The following is a 19,487-nucleotide window of genomic DNA, read 5'->3' as shown; positions in this document are numbered from 1 at the left end:
TATCTTTGTGAGACTGATTCTTTTTAACTTCATTACAGAAGGGACTTTGTAAGATATGGGAAATAACAGAATGTGTATTTTTTGTGTGTAAATACTCAGTAACAAAATACAAACCATAAAAATATCAAAATTTTGAGCCTAGAAACAACCAATGAAATATAAGCATAGTATTTAACCTGACTTGCTGAAGGCAGGAATAAAAAGAAGAAAGGCAGTACTGATCTAATTTATTTCAGTCTTCTACAGTATTGGCAGGGCCCTGTGTTTTCTTTGAGCAATGAAGCCAGCCCAAGAATCTTCGGATACTGAAATTAAATTATGAAGGAAAAACAAATTTTAAATATTAATTCAGTACTGAAAGTAATGCACTTAAAACATACAATGGTAAATTGTTTAAATATGGCAATGAAAACCTATGGAACAGGATGGGTCACATCAATATGCCAAGCTTTAATAAAATATCTCATTTTTATGTGCCATTTAAAAAGACTAAAAAGTTGAATTAAAAACTATCCTTGGTGGGGCATCTGGGTGGCTCAGTCAGTTAAGCGTCTGACTCTTGATTTCAGCTCAGGTCATGATCTCATGGTTCATGGGTTTGAGCCCCACGTCTGGCTCCATGCTGGCAGTGTGGAGCCTGCTTGGGATTGTCCCTGTCCCTACCCTACTCTCTCTCAAAATAAGTAAACTTAAAGAAAACCAAAAACTGTTCTTGGCATTTAAAGTCAAAACATGGTTCTTCACTCAATGGTATAAATAAATGATCAAAGTCCAAAAAGTAAATACCAAAAGGAGATCCTGGTGGTGGTAATAGGTAAGATTTTGAAGTGCATGTTTTTACATTAAAGAAAAAAAAGTTTGCTTTTTCCTCACATCAAAGTATATCCATTCATTTAAGAAAAATCATCTACAGCCCTACCATCCAGAAATAACTATGGACATTATATACTGATATTTTATTATGCATTTGGGCTCACATATATTTTTTAGGTTTATTTATTTTGAGAGAGAGAGTGTGTGTGTGTGCATGGGGAGGGGCAGAGAGAGAGAGAGAGAGAGAGAGAGAGAGAGAATCCCAAGCAGGCCTCTGCACTGTCAGCATACAGCTCAGTGCAGGGCTTGAACTCACAAACTGTGAGATCATGACCTGAGTAGAAGTCAGACTCTCAACCAACTGAGCCACCCAGGTGCGTCATTAAATTATGATCCAGGTGATTTCATTTTGTCCTCTGTCTGAAATGGCCATACCAAATTAAGATTAAAAAAATAATTTTGGGGGTGCCTGGGGGGCTCAGTTGGTTAAGCATCCAACTTCAGCTCAAGTCATGATCTCACAGTTCATGGGTTCAACCCCAGAGCCCGGAGCCTGCTTCAGATTCTGTGTTCTTCCCCCCCCACCTCCCCCCGCCCCTCCATTCATGTTCTCTCTCAAAAATAAACATTAAAAAAATTAATTTTGACCAGACTCATCTATATACTTGCCTACAAGAGACTCATTTCAGACCAAAAGACCTGCATTTTTAAAGTGAGGGAATGGAGAAACATTTATCATGTAAATGAATGTCAAAAGAAAGCCAGAGTAGCAGTACTTGTCTCAGACCAACTATATTATTCTTTTTAAAGTTTATTTAAGCAATCTCTACACCCAACATTGGGTCTCAAACTCACGAGCCTGAGGATCAAGAGTCACTTTCTCTTCCAACTGAGCCAGCCAGCCCCTGCCCTGACAAACTAAACTTTAAAACAAAAATAGTAATCAAAGAAGTACTTTATATAATAAAGTGTTGGAACAATCCAACAAGAAGATATAACAACTGTAAATACCTATGCACCCAACGTGGGAGTGTGCAAATACATAAAACTGTTAATAACAGACATGAAGGAAATAATCGACAATAATACAATAGTAGGAGACTTTAACACCCCACTCACATTGATGGACAGATCATCCAAACAGAAAATCAACAAGGAAACCATGGTTTTAAATGATACACTGGACCAGATAGATTTAACATATTCAGAACATTCCATCCTAAATAGCAAAATGCACATGGAACATTCTCCAGAGTAGATCACAGACCACAAAACAAGTCTCAACAAATTTTTAAAAGTCCAAGTCATAGCATGTATCTTTTCTGACCACATGCTAGGAAACCAGAAATCAACCACAAGAAACATCTGGAAAGAGCACAAATACTTGGAAGTTAAATCACATACTACTAAATAATGAACGGGTCAACCAAGAAATCAAAGAAGACATCAAAATTACATGGAAAAAAATGAAAATAAACACAGTGGTCCAAATTCTTTGGGATGCAGCTAAACTGATTCTAAAAGAAATTTACCGCTGCTAAACTGATTCTAAAAGAGAAGTTTAGAGCTATATAGGCCTACATCAAGAAGGAAGAAAAATCTGAACCTAATCTTACACCTAAAGGAGCTAGAAAAATAAGAATAAAACCCAAACCCAGCAAAAGGAAGGAAATAAAGATTAGAGCAGAAATAAACAAAATAGAAAACTTAAAAAACAAAATAGATCACTGAAACCAGAAGCTGTTTCTTTGAAAAGATCACAACATTGATAAACCTCTAGCAGGACTCATTAAAAGAGAGGACCCAAATAAACAAAATCACAAATGAAAGAGGAGAACTAACAACTAACACCACAGAAATATAAGCAATTATAACAGTATTATGAAAACCCATATGCCAACAAATTGGACAACCTAGAAGATATGGATAAATTCTAGAAAAATATACTTAGCAAAACTAAAGCAGAAAGAAAGAAATTTTGAACAGAGCAATTATCAGCAATGAAACTGAATCAGTAATCAAAAATCTCCCCAAAAAACAAAAGTCCAGGACCAGATGCCTTCACTGGCAAATTCTACCAAATATTTAAAGAAGAGTTAATAGGGACACCTGGGTGGCTCAATTGGTTAAGTGGCTGACTTTGGTTCAGGTCATGATCTCACAGTTTTTGAACTCAAGTCCCACATCAGGCTCTGCTCTGACAGTGAAGAGCCTGCTTGGCATTTTCTCTCTCTCTCTCTCTCTCTCTCTGTCTCTGTTCCTTCTCCACTTGTACACACTTTCTCCCAAAATAAACTTGAAAAAAAAGATAACATCTGTTTTTCTCAAAATACTGCAAAAAATACAAGAGGAAGGAAACTTCTAAATTCATTCTACAATTGATCTTAGCCAAAAGGCCGAGAAGCTATTTAAATTCATTCTATAAGGACAGTATCACCCTAATGCCAAAACCAGATAGACATCATACACACACATACACACACAAACAGAAAAAACAAAAAAACAAAAAACAAGAGAACTACAGGCCAATATCTTTCATGAATAAAGGATGGAAAAATCCTCAATAGTAACAAACCAAATCCAACAATACATTAAAAAATGATCCCACATGATAAAGTGGGATTTATTCCTGGGATGTAAGAGTGGTTCAATATTTGCAAAAACAATCAACATGATCTATCACATCAACAAGAGAAAAGATAAAAACCATATGGTCATTTCAATAGATGCAGAAAAAACATTTGACAAAGTAAAACATCCATTCATGATAAAAACCCTCAACAAAGTAGGTTTAGAGGGAACATACCACAACATAATAAAGGCCATACGTGAAAAAGCCACAGCCAACATCATCCTCAATGGTGAAAAACTGAGAGCTTTCCCCCTAAGGTCAGGAACAAGACAAAGATGTCCACTCTCACCACTTTTATTCAACACTTTTATTCAATAGTACTGGAAGCCATAGCCACAGCAATTAGAAACATATAGAAATAAAACGCATCCAAATTGGTAAGGAAGAGGTCAAACTTTCACTATTTGCAGATAACATGATACTAAATATAAAAAATTCTAAAGACTCCACCAAAAAACTACTAGAACTGATGAATGAATTCAGTAAAATCAAAGGATAGAAAAATCAGTGTACAAAAATCGGTTGCATTTCTATACCCTAATGAAGCAGCAAAAAGTGAAATGAAGAAAACAATCCCATTTACAACTATATCAAAAACAATAAAATATTTAGGAATAAACTTAACTGAAGAGGTGAAAGACTGAAAATTATAAAAACACTGATAAAAAAATACTGCTAAAATGTCTAAACTACCCAAAGCAATCTACAGATTTAATGCAATCCCTATCAAAATACCAACAGTATTTTTCAAAGAATGAACAATCCTAAAATTTGTCTGGAATCACCAAAGACCCCGAATACCTAAACAATCTTGAAAAAGAAAAAACTAGAGGTATCACAATTCCAAATTTCAAGTTACATTACAAAGTTGTAGTAATTAAAACGGTATAGTACTGGCATTAAAAAAGACCAATGGAATAGAACAGAAAACCTATAAATAAACCCATAGTTATATGATCAATTTTCAACAAAGGAGGAATGAAATATCCAATGGGAAAAATTCTCTTTAACGAATTGTATTGGGAAAATTAGACAGCAACATGCAAAAGAAAGAAATGGGACCACTTTCTTACACCATACACAAAAATAAACTCAAAATGGATTAAAGATCTAAATGTGAGACTCAAAGCCATAAAAGTCCTTGAAGAGAACACAGGCAGTAATCTCAATGACCTCGTCCATAGCAACATTTTTCTAGATATGTCTCCTGAGGCAAGGGAAATAAAAACAAACTATTGGGACTACATCAAAATACAAAGTTTGTACACAGTAAAGGACAGTCAACAAAATTAAAAGGCAACCTACTGAATGGGAATAGATATTTGCAAATGTCATATACAATAAATGTATGGTATCTAAAACATACAAAGAACTTACACAAATCAACACCTAAAAAACAAGTAACCCAATTAAAAAATGGGCAGAAGACATGAACAGACATTTCTCCAAAGACATCCAGATGGCCAACAGACACATGACAAGATGCTCAACATCAGTCATCATCAGAGAAATGCAAGTCAAAACCACAATTAGATACCACCTCACACCTGTCAGGATGGCTAAAATCAAAAGTACAAGAAACAAGTTTTGGCGAGGATGTGGAGAAGAGGAACCCTTGTGCACCATTGGTGGGAATGTAAACTGGTTCAGCCACTGTGAAAAACAGTATAGATATTTCTCAAAAAATTTAAAATAGAACTACCTTATGATGTGATAATCACACTGTGTATTTACCCCCAAAATATAAAAACACTAATTGAAAGGGATATATACACCCCTGTTTACTGCAGCATTATTTACAATAGTTGAACTATGGAAGCAGCCAGTGTCCATTGATAGATGAATGGATAAAGAAAACGTGGTGTGTGTGTGTGTGTGTGTGTGTGTGTATAAAATATTTATTATGGAATATTATTCAGCCATAAAAAAGAATAAAATCTTGCCATTTGCAACAACATGGATGGAGCCATAGAGTATAATGCTAAGTAAAATAAGCCAGAGAAAGACAAATACCATATGCTCTCTCTCACATGTGGACTTTAAGAAAAAAAGGGGGGGGGTGTGTGGAAGAGAGACAAACCAAGAAACAGCCTTAACTATAGACTGATGGTTATCAGAAGGGAGTTGGGTGGGGGTGGGGGGGGGGAACAGGGCATGGGGATTAAATAGTATGCTTATAATGATAAAAAAAATTAAATACTTTTGTCTTTTCCTCAAAATGTCAGGTTAAAAAAACACCAAAACTGATCGAAGTCAGCTCTGCCTCTCTAAAAGTTGTGCTTCCAAATTAAAATATTTCTTGAAATTTCTGCACCTGTGCAACATTAAAACTAACAGAGCTTGCAAATTAATGTCAGTAACTTCTTTGGTAAGGAATTGGTGTCTAACTTGGGTATTTTCTCTTCACCCTCTGAACCAAGCTACACAGCAGCTAAAGTAACAAAAAGGATGAGAAAGGAAAACGAGGCAATGACCCAATAGCACATAATCTGCAATGATACAGAATGCCTGTATTTTATTAATGCTACTGTTCTGGAAGTAGCAGTGAGGCTTTGTGTTTGAGTTCTACAGTCAGACTCGGTTCAAAGCCAGACTTTGACATTTCTCAGATGACCATGGAAGAGTTTGTCTAATTCCAATTTGGTCATCCACAAGATAGTAAAAGTAGCAGTGTTTGGCTTTATAGGATTATTGTAAAGATTAGGGTAAACAGTTAATATATAAAGTGGCTGGTACTTGGTAAGCTACTGATAGTGTTACCTATTTATTGATTTAAGTTCAATATCCTTGACTATATAGTTATCCCTTGAACAATGAGGGGTGGTTAGCTACCCCCACCCCTACAGAGAGTTAAAAGTCCGTGTGTAATTTTTGAGTCCCCCAGAACTGAACTACAAATAGCCTACTATTGACCAGAAGGCTTGCCAATAACACGTCATATAGGTTATATTATCTGTTGTACTCTTTAAAGTAAGCTACAGAAAAGAAAATATTAAGAACTCATGAGACAATACATTTACAGTACTGTACAGTAGAGTACTATAACTTATTGATACCATAAGTCATGTGTTTACAAGTTTAATCATCTGTCAGTACCTACATCAGCAGTCTTACACAAAACACCATAGATGCAATGTAATACTAACACTATAGACATCAAAAATGAAAAGTGTAAAAAAAATTCATATTCATATGTATAACAGTTCACGCATTGATAATGACACAGCATCAGTATGATAGATTTACAGTAGCCTAGTATAATCCATATGATTGCTTCACAGTAGCCTAGCCTATAATGAATGGATTCTTATATTTTTATGGCATATATTAAGTAGTAGTGTCATTCATAATACAGTATTGGAAAAGAGTACATTTTTAAAAACCACTTAACCTGTGATGATAGGCTGATATAGTTGCTTCAGTTATGAGAGGCATACTATAATGGAATTCTTTGAAAGCAATGATATAAAACAAAACTAACACATTAATCTTATACTAAATATCACTTACCTTAATGCCTATGTAAGGATAGGTTATCCATTTCAAGTCTTGTACACAATGTTCTACACAATACTTAGGCAATATAATGATGACAAAAATATCTCGTGCAGTTCTTGCCATACAAGATTTTCACAAAGACCCAACATACACAACAGATAAGTTTATTAACAGTAATGGCATGATTAGTTACTATTAAGTGAAAGCATCATAAAAGTCTCATCTCACATTGAGTAGTATACTGGCTGAGGAGGAAGATGAGGAGGGTTGATCTCATGGCCTTTGGGATGGCAGAGGCAGAGGAGGTGGAAAAAGGCCAGAAAGTTAGGCACACTCAGTGTTAACTTTATGGAAATACATTGTAATTTCTGACTTGCCTTTTCATTTCTCTAAAAATATTTCTATATGGTATCAATCCTCCTTCCACCATTTGCTTTAGTTTCAGTGCCTGTATCACAGAAGGGTCCAGGTTATGAAATTAGTCAAAAGTAGTCGTGAATAACCAGAACTCTTCTGCCAGATGGTCTAATGTCAATGTTTTCTGGCACTGCTTCTTCTACATCTTCTTCCTCATCATCTAGCACTGGTTTGGTAGCACTCATCTCCATCAAATCTTTTAATTCCTCTGGTGTTGTGTCCATTAGGTCTTGAATTTCTCCAAGATCCAAATATTGAAACTGTTTATACACACACACACACACACACACACACACACACACACACACACACACACAATCATTTTTACAACGTCCAAAATCTCATTATTTCCTCGACCATCATAAATCCTGTGAAGTCATGCACAACATCTGGACGTAATTTTCTCCAGTAGGTATTTATCCTATTGGGTTTCATGGCTTTCACCACTTTTTCTGTAACAGTGATGCCAGACATCTTCAGTGGCATAATCCTTCAAGACTTTCATGAGGTTCTATTGAGGTTCTCTTCCATAGTGTTGACAGTGCTTTCTATTAAGTACAGTGTATAATAAGCCTTGAAAGTCCTTATGACTCTTATCTACAGGCTGAATTAGAGACACTGTGTTGAGGGGCAAGTAAACCACTTTGATGTCTTTGGTGTTGAACTCATAGGGCTCTAGGGGCATTGTCCAGTATCAGAAGAATTTTATTTTATTTTTATTTTTTTTATATGAAATTTATTGACAAATTGGTTTCCATACAACACCCAGTGCTCATCCCAAAAGGTGCCCTCCTCAATACCCATCACCCACCCTCTCCTCCCTCCCACCCCCCATCAACCCTCAGTTTGTTCTCAGTTTTTAAGAGTCTCTTATGCTTTGGCTCTCTCCCACTCTGTTTTTTTTTTTTTTTTCCTTCCCCTCCCCCATGGGTTCCTGTTAAGTTTGTCAGGATCCACATAAGAGTGAAACCATATGGTATCTGTCTTTGTCTTTATGGCTTATTTCACTTAGCATCACACTCTCCAGTTCCATCCACGTTGCTACAAAAGGCCATATTTCATTTTTTCTCATTGCCACGTAGTATTCCATTGTGTATATAAACCACAATTTCTTTATCCATTCATCAGTTGATGGACATTTAGGCTCTTTCCATAATTTGGCTATTGTTGAGAGTGCTGCTATGAACATTGGGGTACAAGTGGCCCTATGCATCAGTACTCCTGTATCCCTTGGATAAATTCCTAGCAGTGCTATTGCTGGGTCATAGGGTAGGTCTATTTTTAATTTTCTGAGGAACCTCCACACTGCTTTCCAGAGCGGCTGCACCAATTTGCATTCCCACCAACAGTGCAAGAGGGTTCCCGTTTCTCCACATCCTCTCCAGCATCTACAGTCTCCTGATTTGTTCATTTTGGCCACTCTGACTGGCGTGAGGTGATACCTGAGTGTGGTTTTGATTTGTATTTCCCTGATAAGGAGCGACGCTGAACATCTTTTCATGTGCCTGTTGGCCATCCGGATGTCTTCTTTAGAGAAGTGTCTATTCATGTTTTCTGCCCATTTCTTCACTGGGTTATTTGTTTTTCAGATGTGGAGTTTGGTGAGCTCTTTATAGATTTTGGATACTAGCCCTTTGTCCGATATGTCATTTGCGAATATCTTTTCCCATTCCGTTGGTTGCCTTTTAGTTTTGTTGGTTGTTTCCTTTGCTGTGCAGAAGCTTTTTATCTTCATAAGGTCCCAGTAATTCACTTTTGCTTTTAATTCCCTTGCCTTTGGGGATGTGTCGAGTAAGAGATTGCTACGGCTGAGGTCAGAGAGGTCTTTTCCTGCTTTCTCCTCTAAGGTTTTGATGGTTTCCTGTCTCACATTTAGGTCCTTTATCCATTTTGAGTTTATTTTTGTGGATGGTGTGAGAAAGTGGTCTAGTTTCAACCTTCTGCATGTTGCTGTCCAGTTCTCCCAGCACCATTTGTTAAAGAGGCTGTCTTTTTTCCATTGGATGTTCTTTCCTGCTTTGTCAAAGATGAGTTGGCCATACGTTTGTGGGTCTAGTTCTGGGGTTTCTATTCTATTCCATTGGTCTATGTGTCTGTTTTTGTGCCAATACCATGCTGTCTTGATGATGACAGCTTTGTAGTAGAGGCTAAAGTCTGGGATTGTGATGCCTCCTGCTTTGGTCTTCTTCAAAATTCCTTTGGCTATTCGGGGCTTTTTGTGGTTCCATATGAATTTTAGGATTGCTTGTTCTAGTTTCGAGAAGAATGCTGGTGCAATTTTGATTGGGATTGTATTGAATGTGTAGATAGCTTTGGGTAGTATTGACATTTTGACAATATTTATTCTTCCAATCCATGAGCAGGGAATGTCTTTCCATTTCTTTAAATCTTCTTCAATTTCCTTCAGAAGAATTTTAAAAGGCAGTCCCTCAAAGGCAAGTTACTTCCTGACTTCAGGGACAAAGCATCAATGGAACCATTGGAACCAATGGAAAAAGGGTTTTCATTGTCCAGACCTTCTTGTACAACCAAAAGACTGGCTGCTGGTATTTTTCTTTTCCCTTCAAGGCTTGGGGATTAGCAGCTTTATAGATAAGGGCAGTCCTGATCATAAATCCAACTGCATTTGCACAAAACAGTGGGGTTAGCTTATCCCTTTCTGCCTTAAATCCTGGTGCTCACTTCCTTACCATTAAATGTCATTTGTGGCATTCCCCCCGTCCCCGAATAAGCCACTTTCATCTGCATTAAAAACCTGTTCAGGCAGATATCCTTTTTCCTCAATTATTTTCTTGATGTCTGAGAATTCATCTGCTGCCTCTAGGTCATCAAAAGTTATCTTTACATTTTTTAAGTCGAACCACATTCTAAATATTTATTTTTGGAAGAGAGGAAGAGAGCATGAGCAGGGGAGGGGCCAAGAGAGGGGGACAGAGGATCTGAAGCAGGCTCCATGCTGATAGCAGTGTCACCAACATGGGGCTCAAACTCACATACCGTGACCTGAGATCATGACCTGAGCCAAAGTCGAAAGCTCAACCAACTGAGCCACCCAGGTGCCCCAACCCAAACCACTTTCTAAAATTATTGAACCATCCTTTACCGGCATTAAATTCTCCAACTTTAGAGCCTACATTTACCTTCATAAAATGACTTTGGGTTTTCACGTATCATATTAGTTTACAGATATGCCCTTCTTATAGCAATCCTGCATCCCAGAAAAGCTTCATTTTCAATATGAGACAAAAAAGGTGTTTTGAAAGGTTTTCGTGTCTGCTGGTATAACTACAATGGCTTCACATCTTTTTTTATAATGGTCCTTATACTGGATTAATTTATCTTGAAAAAGTTACCACTGCAGCTTCAAACCTCAATCTATGGCACATTATCAATCAATTCCACTTTTCTCTGCTTCTTGGGAGAACTTCCAGCATCTCTAGTGGCACTCTGTATGGGTCCCATGGTGTTATTCAAGGTTTATGGTACTGCACTAAACATGATGAAAAATACATGGGAACTGCAAGATCACTTTTAACTGCCACACGCAATTTACTGGAGAGACAAACTGCTCATGTTAGTGTCACACAACGTGTTAAGAGGATACTTGCAACACTTGCACTCACCACAATAGCAATACGTGTAAATGAAATTATTACAGTAATACAGCATGTACTATAATTTTATGCAGTTACGATTTGGTACTGCATCTTCCTATTTGTTTACCTTTCTCTTCACAGCAAATGGCACCATATATAGTTGTGCGTGCACCTAAGTTTTGATAAGTTTTAACTTAGGAGAAATTTGTGTGTATTTTATGGTAGTAAATGATCAAATAGACTATCTACAAATATTTTATGCATTCATGAGATACATTTTTTCTCAAAATGTTTTGGTAATTCTAAGCTATGCAGTTCATCTGTGAGTTTTTTCAAATTGTCAAAAACCTTTAAAAAGTTTTCCAATATATTTATTGGGAAAAAAAACCTGTGTTTTTCAGGGGTTAACTGTATTATCATTTTATAAGCTAAAATGAATTATATGGGACCATTTTCTATGACTGAAAAGTTTTGGCTTTCTTAGGGAATGAATAAACTTACCTAACAAAATATAAAGGAGATGAGAACAAATGTTTGCTTCCAATTCTATAAGTTAAATTATTTTCACATTCTAGTAGCCATTTAATGGATAGCACTATCAGCATTTCCTTCATCTCATAAATAAGAAAACTGAGGCTCAAAGAGCTCACTTCTTTGCTCAAGGTCCCATGACCATTAAGCTGCTGAGCTAGAACTGTACCCAAACTGTGGCCCTAAACCCAGGTCTTTTTCTGCATCTCCTCTGAATTATCCCAATGATCTCAAAAATAACTGTGCTAAGGCACGGAATTGAGATGAATGTTTATATTCCTGGTTTTGAACCAAGAGAGCCTCCATGATAATCTTCTATAAAACCTAATGATTTAGGAAGACTAATCCATACTAGCATACAAAATCAAATGAGGTAAATTCTCAGTTTGAGGAAGATGCAAATTGCAGAGAAGATGAGTATTTTATTTTTACCAAACCAGCAATTTGGAGATACTTTATTAAAGGAAGTAGAAACAATGTCTTAAAGACTGAATGGCTCAGTGACTTGAGTGGCTCAGTTAGTTGAGTGTCCGACTTTGGCTCAGGTCATGATCTCATGGCTCGTGGGTTTGAGCGCTGCTTCAGGCCTGGAGCTTGCTTTGGATTCTGTGTCTCCCTCTCTCTTTGCCCCACTCGTGCTCTCTCTCTTAAAAATAAACATTTAAATAAATACATAAATAAGAGGATACTGTATTTCACAGCCAAACACTTAAGAGCAGTTAAAGGGGAAAAGGCATTACAGACCTAAAAAGTTTTGTGTGTGTGTGGTATATTTAGCGAAGCAAAGGAAAAAAAAATCAAATAAATAGGGGAAGAGGGGTATACCCAACTTGAGATCTAAATTTTCTCCTGTCAACCTCTTTAAGAGAAAAGAACGGGAGGAAAATTTGGAACCAATTTGAGATTCTCTTTGCATTTGATGCTATATTACATTATAGTGTAAATGTATATTCATTAGTTATCTCCAAATTCTTGTAAACTTTATCCCCCAGAAATAATTTAAAAAATTTTTTACAATGTAATTAGATGACTTTTCATGACCGACTGCTGTGGTAACTTTTTTACTTCATTTAAATGGTGTCCCTGCTTTCTAGTTGCTTCCTAGGTGCTTTCTAGGTCTGCAGCCTTCACTGGGACATATCTGACTAGTTCTGTTCTGTGCATACAGATTAAATCTCTGAACCTAAACAACTATCTTGCATGTATAAACCACTGTATCAAAGGAAGAACATAGCTGATTTAGAAAGAATAAAATACCAAAACAAAAAGAAAAGAATCCTCTATATGTACTTCAGGATAAAATTCAGTGACTGTCTCAGCTAAATCTCTAACAAACTATGAAGTATGGAATTACTTATAAACATGCATTATCTTTCAGTGTGCTTACCACTTACCACACATATCAGGTACTTTAAGTTCTAGAGCAAGTAAAGAAATAGTCAGGAAGTAATAATAACTGGTAATACTATATGTCCTGCTACTTAACACACTCATTTTCCTACACATTTGTGAAAAAGAATATTCTATTTGTAAATTACTTCAGGGTACATGTGTCTGAAAAGAAAATCTGGATTGAGGCAACATTCATAAAAGCACATAGAAAAAAATTCTCAAGAACAGACTTTATTTTTAACATAAATGTTCTATTTTCTTGTGAGGCAGCAATAAGTGTTCAGATACAGGGAATACATAAGTACATAATAACAATATTTATCACCATTGGAAATGCTGTTTATTGGGAGATTTTTGTTAGAAAAACAAAATTTTAAAAAATTGCATTTTAAAAAGATTTACACAGCTTAAACAGATGAAAGATACAGACTTTAAAAAAACATAAATTATATTCAACAGGATTTTTTAAACAAAGTATTGTTCAGGGCTGCTCTACTTATTTGTTAATTTAAGCAGAGTTAAACTTTAAAGTGCGAAGTATTCTTAGCTTTTTAAATGCAAATTCAGCACTTCCACTGGTCTGATTTTGAGACATCAAAATTCCAAGCATTAAGGAATGAATCTTAAGTTTAGAACAGTGAACTAAATTCAGTAATGTCAATTTTTCTTTTATTTCCTTTAACAAAAGAAAATCTTGACAACCCAGTCCTAATCTTGGACATACAGAAGGCTATAAGTTCTGCCATTTTTTTTAAATATCTTTTCCAGTAAAAGCCAACCATTTAAAAGAAAAAAATGGGGGGGGGGGTGGAGAGCCTTTCTTGTTGCCAGTTATTCCACAGTTAGCAATAACACGTTCCAAAAGGCTGATCTGGCCTCTCATAAGTGTAAGAAGTATTTTAAACAAAATGAAGATTCTAGTTAAGAAATAATTTTGGCATCCATGCTCACCATATTAACCAGAGACAAAACAGATATTTTAAAAATATAATTGCTAACAAAAGCCACGACAAGTAGTAAGACTTAGTCATGATCAGAAACAATAAATTTTATGTTTTTATCATCACAAGGAAAAAAATCAAGAGTAAAAAATAACTTAAGACAAAGTAAATAACCAGAGAATACTTTTACGGAAATATATATGCTATTTCTTTTACTGCAATGGAAGTAAATTTATTTAAAACTTAAAAAAATTTAAATTATATTCCCACTGAAGCTATTCTAACTTATCTTCTGTATAGTTTTCTACAGAAATACAAGATAATCATGGAATGTAATTTTAGAAAATATTCTATTGGGAGTAGGTCCATTTAAAAAAAATCAGCCATCTGTGAACTAAGGGTTAAGCAAGAGCTGAATGGGACCTATGGTTAATATTTTTAAAGACTGCAATAAAGCTCATATGCTTAAAAATTAGCCCTTTGGCACTGGCAGTTGAGTTGTCTGTACCTTGTACCTTTTTTATTCTTTCAAACCTCAGGCTCTATTTCTCCCAAACCCAAGGGGTATGTTTGGTTACCATACAATGCATTTACCTGCAAATTCACATTCTCCTTACAACCAAACATTAAAGGTTCTACTTATAAGACTCTGTAAATAATAACTCTTAAACCTGTTCTCCCATTCTGGTTTTAAATTACTTTAGATAAAGGATATATGAAACGCTACAGAAAGATGTCAATTATACAAACATGCACAACAAAGAGAAAGATTGTTTATAAAGTGGCATTTTAGTTGTAAAACGCCCTTGTGATTTATAGGAATGGACAGAAGTAAGTGTAAAGTAAGGAAAAGAACACTGATTTAATGGAATTCAAGTAATCTAAAAACTGAGGATTTTTTTAAAAACTTGTTTTTAACTTCTTCCTCTTACCATTCATACCAACTCACCTGAGGAGTTTCAGCTTTTCTTCTGTACTTTTGATAGAGCAGTTTTCAGTGGTGAAATGGTTAAGTCAAAAGACATAACATATAAGGCAAAGAATCAAGGTTCTCAAAAAAACCAACCAACCAGAAAATACAGACCCTGAATAACTGAGTTTTACTAATTTATAAGCCACAAAGCACTAATTCCAAGCAAATTAGTTTTGTATGGAGAAGGTACCAAAATTTATCAGTGTTACCAAGTGAAACCGGACAGACTTATTCAAATGTTTGAATTTATCTAATCTGTATAAATACATCGCCATTTTAAACTTCACAGGGCATAATTTTAAATACTCAGATGTTTTAAAGGTGCATGAGTATAAGAAGTCCTTTCAGATTTATTGCTACCACTAAGTTTTCTTTGATGGTATGTGTCTGAACAAATTGACGTATTAACCCTCTAAACTGTATTCCTTTTACAAGTATTAAAATTTTTTTCTCCCTATATGTATAGGAATATTAAATTATTGCATCATAGGTAGTATATGAAGGTCTTAGAAGGATGCTTTTTATCAACAGTGTTTGCTGGAACTCATTTTTAAAAAGAGCTGCTCCTTAATTTCACTACCACATACACAAACATGAAATAGTGTTGTCATGTGATATTGGCAGTGATTAAGATGAGCCTAAATCCAAAACCGTATGGATTTTTCAAAGAATCCTGTTGTTTATATGCTCCAAAGCTCTCTTTGCCTGTCTTCCGCACTGTGTGGAATGCTGGAGAGAAAACTAGCAAAACCTGTAAGCAACATATCTCAGTGCCAACCACCATAAAGAAAATGTCAGTCACAAGATTCTGTGACTACGGATTGCTATTCAATGGATTACACTCCTGGCAAACTACTAACCCTGACCAAATCCACGAGACAACAACATCACAAAAGCAAAGGAGGAAATCCATGCACAGCCATTTTAGGACCTCTTGGAACTATGATACAGTGATGATAAAGGGAGAGCATGTGATAAAATATTTTGCAGAAAACCAAAGGGGTTCCTTACTCCTAGCTAGCAATCAACACTGGGTAGTTTCCTTCTGGCTCACTGACTTTTAAACCAAGTTCCAACAATGGGTGAGAAAGTATTAAAGCACTTGTCTCCAGACTATAATTTTTCTGACCACATGGTGAAATGTGTACAGGAGTAGTGAAGAAAACAACAGTTTTACAAGTATTTCACCCAAAGCACAAACTTCTGACATCCAAAAACATAAATCACATAATGTACTATTATTTAATATTGCTTTTTTATCTCTGGTTATATATTTGTTCAATGCATTTATCTATCAATTCTTGTTTGGGAGAAGAACATAGTCATGAGATTAAGATTGCTGGGAAAATGTCAACAATCCCTTTGGTCCCAAAGCCGAAAACAGCTGAGAAAAGCACACATCTAGAAAGGGAAACAAGAAACAAGAGGCCACCAAAGAATCTTTGAACATCCTGTCTGCTACGTTTCAGAAAATGTAACATTGGTATTATAAAATAGTCATTTTCATATAAAAGATGGTTCTTGCAGCATCATTCACGTCTCCCTTCAGGAATTATGTTTGCAGGGATCAATTTTTTGTTTTTGTTTTTAAAGAAGTTTAATTTGAAAACAAAAAACAATGTGATATTGGCCCTCCAAAAGTAAAGAATGAGACCTTTTTTGTTTCAATCAGTGCTTTCAGAAAAAGCAGGCTAAGCAACGAGGGCTGGCCTTCATGAGTGAGCAAAGCCATCAGAGGGCGCTGCTTTCTTCCAGAAGTCATACTGTGACACATCACCATGGGAAGTGGGAGCACATCACAGCCGACTGGGAGTGCGCGATGCCATCACAATGAAATGATCTGAGGAGGTTCTCAGTTGCCCAGAAAAATGGCCACACAGTCTTGTGACCTATCCTTCAGCTTCTTCAATTGGCTCTGGTGGTGGAAGTAGAGAGGCCGATGGCATGACTGTACTTGTTCCTCGAGAGACCCGGTCTTGCTCTGTGTTTGTAGACAGGGAGGCCACAGCAATAGGCTGCAGCAGAGTGGTTGTCATACCAGTGGTAACTGTCAGACTGTGCCCAGAGCCCTTGAGAGTAAGATCTGGTGTGGGAAGGAGTGGCTTGAGGATGCTGACGAGGCAGAAGGCAGAACCGCTTTTAGGAATGAAATTCACCTTGTTTTTGTCAGGACAGTAAAAGGCTGGGATTTCGTGAAGCTGCTTTGGCCTAGGCATAGAACAGACAACCCAGTAATTTTAAGTCACAGAACACTGGAAGTAATTCTTTTTTTTCTAAACAGATAACTTATAGATAATGAAAGGAATATAAAACTCAAGTTATGTCAAAAGCTCCAAATGTTATGGGCCAAAGTGGAATTAGACACCTAATTCAAAATAAGTATCTTAGAATGCCAGAAGTACATCATTCATCTCTGCTGCTTTCAGTTCCCTGGAGAGCCCCCTGCAGCATTCAGGTGACTCAGGCTGACAACCAACTGTATCTCAATGAAGATTTAAGACAGCCATTATGAATAAAGAATTTCCTAAAGCAAAAGAAATTCTAGATGTTTAAAAACAAAAATATGTTCCACTACATTTTTTCCAAAACCTGTACTATTTTGAAGGGAGAAAACAAGTAAATTAACAACATACAATGTCCATCTTTTGCTAAATTCCACCCCTGTGTGACTCAACTTCAGTGGGCATGAGTTTTCAAGTGTGCTTAAAAATCTCTTTGGCTGGGGCGCCTGGGTGGCGCAGTCGGTTAAGTGTCCGACTTCAGCCAGGTCACGATCTCGCGGTCCGTGAGTTCGAGCCCCGCGTCAGGCTCTGGGCTGATGGCTCGGAGCCTGGAGCCTGTTTCCGATTCTGTGTCTCCCTCTCTCTCTGCCCCTCCCCCGTTCATGCTCTGTCTCTCTCTGTCTCAAAAATAAATAAAACGTTAAAAAAAAAATTTAAAAAAAATTAAAAAGAAATAAAGGTGGGAGAACCTAAATATATCAAGATTCAGATGGAACAATGTAATATGATCATATGATGAAAGTACGATTCTCATCTCTCCTAATGAAATTTAAAAAATTAAAATTTAAGTGCGCCAAGTCTGCACCAGATTCTGGGGATCCAAAAATGAAACCATCTACAAGGAGACAGACTAAATATGTAGTTCGTGGGGGGAGGGAGATGCTGGGAATAGGACTGTATCTCAACATAATTAATCTCATTTGTAATCTTACATGTTTTATGCATTTAAAAACATTATCAGGGGCACCTGGGTGGCTCAGTCAGTTGGGAGTCTGACTCTTGGTTTTGGTTCAGGTCATGATCTCACAGTTTGGGAGTTCAAGCCCTACATCAGGCTCTGCGATGACAGCGTGGATTCTCTTTCTCCCTCTCTCTCTCTGCCCCTACCCTGACTGCGTGCTCTCTCTCAAAATAAATAAATAAACTTAAAACAAAAAACAAAAAACAAATGGGGCGCCTGGGTGGCTGTTGATTGAGCGTCCGACTTCGGCTTGGGTCATGATCTCACACTCTGTGAGTTCGAGCCCTGCATCAGGTTCTGTGCTGACAGCTCAGAGCCTGGAGCCTGCTTCAGATTCTGTGTCTCCCCTCTCTCTGCCTCTCCCCTGCTCTTGCTCTGTCTCTGTCTCAAAAATAAAAATAAAAACATTTTTAAAAAGTTAAAAAAAACAAATAATAAAAACATTATTCAGAGAAGTTACAAATTACTTCAAAGCATCCCTAATCTTTGCCAGACTGCCAAAGGTGTTCACAGTACAAAAAAGCTCAAGAAGTCCTGTAAGAGGTCTGACAAATGTGATAAAAATGACTTGTAAAGGGGTTTAAAGGTAGCACAAGGGAGTGATAACCTGTGGCAGAGGAAGAGGGAGAATTTTGTAGGAAGAAGGCTTACAAGGGAAGTAACATCTGAGCGGGGTCTTAAAAAATTAATAAGCAACAGTCCTGGGGAATGCGTGCCAAAAAAAAAAAAAAAAAAAGGAAAAGAAAAACCTCCAAGCAGACAATGCTTTTGATAGGCAGATTTTATTAATAGTGAATACTACCCAAGGACAGCTTTGATAAATACAATAATTTAAGAACAAAGAAATAATTTAATTGATGTTTTACTTGTGCAGTCTTCTTTCTTATATACAATGGAAACATCAAGTAATTTTAGGACCACAAGTGTATCTGGGTAGATGAGAGGTAAGAAGAGCACACACTGCCCTATTTTTACTATGTGAGAGTATGGTTTTCAATTCCTTAAAGAAGACAGGAAGCTGAGGTTAGATTTCTATTATTAAATTATGCTTGAATTTTCTTTTGAAGGTGGAAGCACCAACCTCCCCCACCAAACAAACAAAAAAAAAAACACACAAAAAAACAAAACACCTTCCTTTGTCCCCTCTTCCAGCCGCCACCCCAACCTACCAAGAGGAATCACTCCTGACCTCTAACATTTTTCTAGGAGCTTAATTATTAACCAAGAAACAGATTATCCACTCCTGGCACACATGACCTATACCTATGCTAATAGAAGCTGCAAGTACTAATACAACTTCAAAGCTTCAACTTAGTAACTATAAATACAAAAAAAAAAAAATCTCAGAACTAATTTAAAATTTTTATTTTTCCTTAAGGATTATTCCAAAAAAATTGTGTCTCAAAATAGATATAACTGTTTACAAGCTGACTTTCTGAAAAACTGATGGG

The 19,487-nt window shown here is 36.5% G+C and overlaps 1 protein-coding gene across 2 annotated transcripts in view; it reads right to left on the bottom strand.

Annotated features, from left to right (window-relative positions):
• Nucleotides 1–2: 2 nt before the first annotated feature.
• Nucleotides 3–19,487, bottom strand: part of FAM117B (family with sequence similarity 117 member B) — a 108,496-nt gene continuing 89,011 nt past the window's right edge. Inside the window, exon 8 of one of the 2 annotated variants that reach the window (XM_045034297.1) lies at nucleotides 3–305. In XM_045034297.1, coding sequence (XP_044890232.1) covers nucleotides 233–305 — 73 coding nt within the window. In that variant the 3' untranslated portion in view covers nucleotides 3–232. Of the gene's footprint in view, nucleotides 306–13,094; nucleotides 17,002–19,487 lie in introns of those variants that run through there. The other variant, XM_023259611.2, reaches the window with a different exon arrangement.

The sequence above is a fragment of the Felis catus genome, chromosome C1 (genome assembly GCF_018350175.1).
Source record: "Felis catus isolate Fca126 chromosome C1, F.catus_Fca126_mat1.0, whole genome shotgun sequence".
NCBI classification, from domain to species: Eukaryota; Metazoa; Chordata; class Mammalia; order Carnivora; family Felidae; genus Felis; species Felis catus.
This window is presented reverse-complemented; position numbering and strand designations above follow the sequence as displayed.